The sequence below is a fragment of the Tasmannia lanceolata genome, unplaced genomic scaffold, assembly GCF_043159265.1.
Source record: "Tasmannia lanceolata isolate RefF3 unplaced genomic scaffold, GAP_Taslan_0.1 ptg000002l, whole genome shotgun sequence".
Taxonomy (NCBI): Eukaryota; Viridiplantae; Streptophyta; class Magnoliopsida; order Canellales; family Winteraceae; genus Tasmannia; species Tasmannia lanceolata.
The window spans coordinates 19,713,879-19,721,270 of record NW_027518679.1 but is presented as its reverse complement, the minus strand read 5'-3'; the positions used below and the strand labels follow the sequence as shown (position 1 = coordinate 19,721,270).

General features: G+C 49.8%; 1 protein-coding gene across 1 annotated transcript; it reads right to left on the bottom strand.

The window, feature by feature from the left end:
* Positions 1-6,001: 6,001 nt before the first annotated feature.
* LOC143889065 (uncharacterized) lies at positions 6,002-7,062 on the bottom strand. Its single transcript, XM_077393366.1, has 2 exons — positions 6,796-7,062; positions 6,002-6,664 (listed from the first exon to the last, which is right to left on the bottom strand). The coding sequence occupies exons 1-2, from the start codon at positions 7,060-7,062 to the stop codon at positions 6,002-6,004; spliced, it is 930 nt and encodes a 309-aa protein (XP_077249481.1).
* Positions 7,063-7,392: the final 330 nt, after the last annotated feature.

Below are 7,392 nucleotides of genomic sequence, written 5' to 3'. Positions count from 1 at the left end.
GTTTTCTTTTTGTCACATCTATTCTCAGTGCTTTATGATCCAATGCACCTTGATTCGTAAGCTTGAGCTTATGGTAGTCATCTTCAGATGGTGATTTTCTTTATTTTTAGTTGGAAATCTATCAAATGGCTCATCTCAGGGCATTCCTGATGATCAACCTTTATCTTCATGTTTCCTATCTAATGAATTTCAGCATTTTAGTAGTCTTCGCGATTCAGTTGAATATTTTGATTAAGCCCAAACACGTTCTGTTCGTGGTTCAGATCGCACATTAACAAAGGTCTCAATTGAATTGTTATGTTTTTTTTTTTTATTGCAAAAGAGAAAATTCCTTGTACAGTGGCAACATGAATCAGTCTTTTTCGGGGTTTTAGAACTCTTTGCCTCTAGGAATTTGTCTTTTTCGGGCGCAGGCTATGACGGAATGTTTCTTGAGCCAACCCCTTCCCTTCCTGCCTTAGAGTTTCATCAGATTAAGGGATTTCTTCCTCTTTAGAGTCTGTCATAGAGAGTTTAGGAGTCAGTCCTTTCGTATATGAGTCAGTCTTCAGCATAGGAGTCAGTCTTTCAGGAGTCTGTCCTATCATCATAGGGGTTAGGATTCTGTCAATCCTCTCATCAAGTCATGTGATTCTTATCCGCTCTTTCAAGGTATAGGATGCTGTCCAACCCTTGCAGAGTCGTGATTCTGTCTAATTCTCCCGCAAAGCATAGGATGCTGTCCAACCTTTGCGGGATATCAGGAGTCTGTCCTACCCTTATGATGATAAGATTTTGTCCTCTCGAGTCAAAAGCATTAAAAAACATCTGAAAAACCAAAAAATCTCAAAAATCAAGAGTCATTAGGAGTGGTTAGAAAATCTGGTCCGAACTACGGATGGCTTGATCCCTAGCTGAGGGGTACGTAGGCAGCTCAGGCGTGCAGCTGGCATCCTGAGTTCAGTCACAACTTTCACAACTTCAAAAACTTCCACAAGCTTCAAAACCTTTCAAACCTTCCAAAACTACAAAAATTCTTCAAAATAACCTTATCAGCAATTTTCAAAAGATCTTCCCATAGAGTTAGGAGTCTGTCCTAGGCGTTTGGGGTGTCTTAGAGTTAGGAGTATGTCCTGTTTGTGTTGATATGCTGAGTCTTGCAGTGTGAGTGTCCTCAGAGTTAGGAGGCATCGAGTCGTGGTCGGCTAGACACTTAATCGATCCGATGGCTAGACTAGAACGCGCTTAGATAGCCCATGGTTTTCCTTAGGACGCACAGCCTAGTCACACATAGAGTATAGGGTCCGCTTGCATTAGTTAGGGCATATAGGGAGTCCTAAAAATTACCATTCACTTGAACTTAAGTAATGGCGCAAGAAGCTTTAAAAACTAGTCAGGTCTAGTTGATCGAGTCTAGGATAGCGGTCCTAGATGGTTAGGCATTGTAGTTTAGCATAGGTCGCCGAACTACGTTGACTCTGATTCTTCCCGAGGCCGGGATACGTAGTGCAGCCAGGATGGATGGCCATCCTGGTCCGAGTCAAGTATCGAATTAGAGTCTAGGGTTTGTCATATTGTGTGTTTTGCTGTATTTTCTTACTTTCATGTACAGACTCTATACCTTTAGCTTTAGCATGCATGTGTTTGCCCATCAGAACTTAGACACCAATTAGGCAAGACACTCATAACCTAGCTATTCTTAGGTGCCATGTCTTTCATTTCTTTTGTGTGTGCTTTGTATTCATCTCCGAGACATGCATGATTAGCTAGACGTTATCTCGGGGATATTAGTTCCCATTTCGCATGATTTTTGCCCAAAACTCTTCAAAGTTAATAATAAATGGCATAAGAGACCAGGTGCTTGCACTTGGGCGAATTGGGGGCGCCTAACCCCTTCCCCATTCGTCATCAGGCACGGACCTTTTGTATCTCTGGTTATTTATTGTGACAGAGCACAGCATGGGATCCAGGGCCTACTTCCTTGGATGGCGACTCTTTCTTTGTTTAAGGTACGCCTCGAATCCGGGCTAGTCCCCGAATCGAGAGGTATCTCACTTTACATCGCCACTCATGCTGTGAGGGGCACTCTTTCGAGAGTTCTTGGCGGAGCTCTCCTTCATGTGGATGATCCTGAGACTCGTCTGGGGGCACGTCCCCCCGCCTTCTCTCGGATCGGGGTCCACACCAGAACTCCGGAGCAAATAATGGCGAGTCCCGATGTTAGAGTAGAGATCGTAGATAGTGAGGAGGAGGAGGAGGTAATCTTAGACTTGAATGCAATTCCTCTCCCAACGGATAGTTATCACCTAACAGAGGCGAGTGTTGGTAGTGACGCCGCCGAGGCGTCCACAACATTCCTCCCTGGCCGGGCCGTGGACGTCGTAGCTGGGCCAGGATGGACGCCAACCCACAATACATCATACGGGCTCTTCGCGAGGAAAATATCCTTGATGAGTTCATGATGAGGGACATTAGGGATAGGTACTGTGTTCCCTCAAGGTTCGGGCTGAGGCCAGCGATAGAGGGAGATAGGGCTTGCAACGAGAGCTCTGATATATGTATATACGATGAGTCGTTAAGGGCTGGACTCAGGTTCCCTCTGCACCCATTCTTCATCGCGGTCCTTCGACATTTTGGGCTGGCTCCGGTCCAAGTTGCGCCGAACTCATGGAGGGTGCTGACTGGGTTCATGTACCTCGTGCATGGCCGGCTCAAAAGAAACATATCTGTGTCGTTATTCCGCGCTTGTGCACACTTGAAGAGGCATAAGGAAGGGGGCTGGATTTATATTAGTCAGCGCCCTGAGGTGAAAATGATCACTGGCACTCCCTCTTCCATCCACTTATGGAAGAACAGGTTCTTCTATGTCGAGGACAGGGAGTCCACCCAGTCTTGGCCGGTTCCTCTAAGATGGGATGTCCCGGACACAGTTGCGCTGAGCCGCAAGCCGGTCCTTGAGGAAGAGGATATGAGGATGTCGCCCTAATCCGTGAGGAGGTGGAACGGGGGCCCCATTCATTGCGGAGAATTCTCGGGTGAAGCGGCGGCCCAAACCCAGGACGCGCCGCCGCCTCCCAAAGCCAAGACTACAGTGAGGGTGGTGGGCGCAGCGGGGTCCTCGAAGCCAGGAGGGACATCTGCTGAAGCCCGTCCTCCCCTGGCGAGGACCGGAGACAATGTTTTTCGGCCTAACTGGGCCGTTCAGAAGAATGACACCGGCCTTGGTGAGAGCCGGGTGGCTAAGGAGCTCCTCACCAAAGTTCTCCTCAGCAACGACAAGCTCCAGGTTCTCAAGGAACCTCCAGCGGCGGCTGACGAGGCTATATTCTCTTCCCTTTACCAGGTGAGGCGGCCTGTGAGTTTTTGTTTGTATTTTTCTTTGAGTTGCTTTCTTGTGTTAACAACACTTGCTGGCTTGTAGATCTCATTGTACTACAACGACCTCCGGGAGAAGAGCAAGAAGTTCTCTGTGGCAATAACAAAGTCTGAGGAGGAGAGTGGGAAGCTGATGAAGGAGGCTGAAGAGCTTCAAAGGTCCATTGGGCGGACGTTGATGAAGGAGGAGAGTGGGAAGCTGATGAAGGAGGCTCAAAGAAGACTTGGCTGCTCAGAAGCAGAAAGCTGCTGAGGCTCTCAACGCACAGAGGGAGAGAGCCCGGGAGAGACAGATAGCCGCCGTTGCGGAGGCCGTCGTGGAGGCCACTCAGAAGGAAGACGAGCTTTTCAACCTGTCCAGCGAGTCCTACAAGGTGGGATTCTTTGACTGTCTTGAGCAGGTTAAAGAATCCAACCCAGCCGTGACCCTAACAGGACTAGTCCTCCCTGATCCAGTGACGCTTGGCGACGATGAGCCAGGCACCCCCGCTGCTCCAGTAGTTCCGGAGACGGACCCTTCGCGGGGTGGTGGCCAGGGGGTGCCTTGAGCTCCTCTTCTTCTCTTTTTGATCTGATTTTTTTGTAATGGTCCTTGGGAGGCCCAACTTTTGTAACAGCCCTTCGAGACCTTATTTTTTTGTAATGGCCCTTAGAGGCCCAACCATTTTATGAATAGAAATTACATCTTGTCGTCCATCCTCTAGTTGTCTGTCCCTGGTCAATACCGTTTGGTTCTAATATTGTGGGCCAGGAATACCACGGGCGGACATTCGAGGCGAACTAACCGGTGAGGACCCAAGTTTTAATAAACTGGGTTTCTAGGCGGCAAATACCCGAGTTTTAGTGAACTAGGTTTCCAGAGTACCCAAGTTTTAGTGAAGTGGGTTTCCAAGCGGCGTTGGTTTTTTCATCCGGGCTGGTTCCGGACCAGGAGTGGGCTCCCGATCTTTGCGGAGACGAGCCATGGCGAACCAAGCAGCGAGTACCTAAGTTTTAGCGAACTGGGTTTCCAAATAGCAAGTACCCGAGTTTTAGTGAACTGGGTTTCCAAGCGGCGTTGGTTTTTGCATCCGGGCTGGTTCCGGACCAGGAGTGGGCTCCCGATCTTTGCGGAGACGAGCCATGGCGAACCAAGCAGCGAGTACCCAAGTTTTAGCGAACTGGGTTTCCAAATAGCAAGTACCCGAGTTTTAGTGAACTGGGTTTCGAAGCGGCGTTGGTTTTTGCATCCGGGCTGGTTCCGGACCAGGAGTGGGCTCCCGATCTTTGCGGAGACGAGCCATGGCGAACCAAGCAGCGAGTACCCAAGTTTTAGCGAACTGGGTTTCCAAATAGTCTTGCGAGGAGATTTGCAAAAGAGTTTCTATCATTCACATTCGGTAGATATTTACAAAGTCACTTCCACGCCGGGTGGTTTACTACTGATAGTACTTTCGGAGGTTCTTTGAGTTCCAGGCATGGGGTAACAGATGCTCCTCCAATGTCTGCAGCTTATAACTTCCCGGGCGGATCACTTCTTTTACTCGATAAGGGCCCTCCCAGGTCGGGGAGAGTTTTCCGACTTTCTTTGGTTGGGAGACAACAGCTTTTCTTAGGACCAGATCTCCCGCTCTGAATTCTCTGGAGCGTATCTTCAAATCATGATAGTTGAAACTTTCTGCTTGTAGGCGGCGACCCTGATTTGAGACTCTTCTCGGGCTTCTTCCAGTAAGTCCAGATTTGCACGGAGCCCCTCTCCATTGAGTTTCTCATTGAAGTTGGTGACTCTTGGAGACGGGGCGCCCACATCGACGGGAATTACGGCCTCCGTCCCAAAGGACAAGTTGAATGGCGACTCCCCCGTGGATGTACGCGGGGTGGTACGATATGCCCAGAGGACATGATAAAGTTCATCCGCCCATCGGCCACCTTTCTCGTCCAGCCTCTTTTTAATTCCCTGAAGCAGGATCCTGTTCGTTACTTCTGTCTGCCCATTTGTCTGAGGGTGTGCCACCGAAGTAAATCTCTGTTCGATCTTTAAGTCAGAACATAATTTTCGAAAGTTCCTGCAGTCGAATTGTCTGCCGTTGTCCGTTATCAATACGCGGGGGATCCCGAATCTGCAAACCACTGATTTCCAGAAGAAGTTCTGCACGTTTTGCTCTGTGATCTGGGCCAGAGGTTCAGCCTCCACCCACTTGGTGAAATAGTCAATTGTAACTACTACGAACGCGCGTCTTTCGGAGGCCGGTGGAAAGGGGCCCAGGATGTCCATCCCCCATATTGCAAAGGGGAGCGGGCTGATGATCGGGGCCAGGGATACAGCAGGCTGGTGGATGGTGGGAGAGAATTTTTGGCATCTCTCGCACCTTCTAACCAGATTCAGTGCGTCTTGTCTTAAGGTAGGCGAGTACAGGCCTCTCAGCAGCACTTTGATTGCCAGGGCCTTGCCCCCCAGATGTTCTCCACAAATCCCTTCGTGCGTCTCCTGTAGGGCGTATGCGGCGTTACTTGGCCGGAGACACTTTAGGTACGGGAGGGTATATGACCTTTTGTACAGGTTCTCACCATCAAGGGAAAACCGAGCTGCTCTTTGTGTCACTTTGCGGGCGTCCTTCTTCGCCTCGGGGAGCTTCCCGCTACGTAGATACTCAATGATTTCATTCATCTAGCAGGATTCGTGCTCTACCTGCATTATTCCGGCGGCCTTACCTTCGATACTGGACTTCTGTAGAAACTCCATGCATATGCTCCCGAGAGTGGTGTATCCGGATGCGGCCAGCTTAGACAGCACATCTCCTTTTGTATTTTCTGCTCTGGGGATTCTAATGACCTCGAAACTTTTGAACTTGCTGGCTAGCTGGCAGACCTGGGAGAGGTACTTGACCATACGCTCGTCGCAGGCCTCATAGACCCCTTGAATCTGGTTTGCAACCAGCTGGGAGTCACAGTATGCTTTAAGCCTCTGGGCGCTGGTCTGGGCTGCAAGATTCATTCCGGCGAGGAGGGCTTCATACTCTGCCTCATTGTTTGACGCACGGAATCCAAACCTTAGGGCGTAATCTACAGTGAAGTTGTCAGGTCCGGTGAGAATCAAACCGGCTCCACAGCCACCCTTATTCGAAGATCCGTCGACGTGCACTTCCCAGATTGGTTCGGCGGTTGATGGATCCTGATTCGCTGGTGCAGGGATGATTTCTGTTTCAGTCTCATCTCCTGTTTGCTCCTCAGTCGTGGTTTCTATCTCCACAGTCGGGGTTTGAACAATTCCAGGTTCGGTGCTCGGCTGGGGGATGGTGCATTCAGCCACAAAGTCTGCCAGGACTTGACCCTTTATCGCAGGACCTTTATTGTGTGGGCTTAAAAATACGGCCTCAACTTCCTAGCTGCCATCACCAGCGCGTAAGCCAATTTCTTGACCCGCTGGTACCTGATTTTGGCTTCTTAGAGAACTTTGCTGACATAGTAGACAGGCTTTTGCTGGCGGTGCTCTTCATGAACTAGGACTGCTGCTAGAGCTGTGGGGCTCACGGATAGATACAGGAGTAGCTCCTCACCTGGTTCCGGCTTTGCCAACAGTGGCGGAGAGGACAAGTACTGCTTCAACTCCTCGAATGCGGTCTGGCACTCCTTTGTCCACGGCACAGTCTTGAGTCCTTTGACAGTGTTGAAGAAGGGCAGGCACCTCTCTGCAGATTTTGAAATGAAGCACCCCAGAGCGGCCACCATTCTTGTGAGCCGTTGTACTTCTCTGATGGTTTTTGGTGGAGTGAGCTCCACCACGGCCTTAATCTTTTCTGGATTGGCCTCTATCCCTCTTCGGCTTACCATAAATCCCAAGAACTTTCCCGAGTTGACGCCGAAAGTGCACTTGGTGGGGTTGAGCTTCATGTTGTGCCTTCTTAGGACTTGGAATGTTTCTCCCAAGTCGGACACATGATTTTGTGAGCTCCTGCTTTTAACTAGCATGTCGTCGACATAAACTTCCATGTTGCGGCCGATCTGATTTCGGAAGAGCTTGTTCACGAGCCTCTGATACGTGGCTCCGGCATTTTTTAG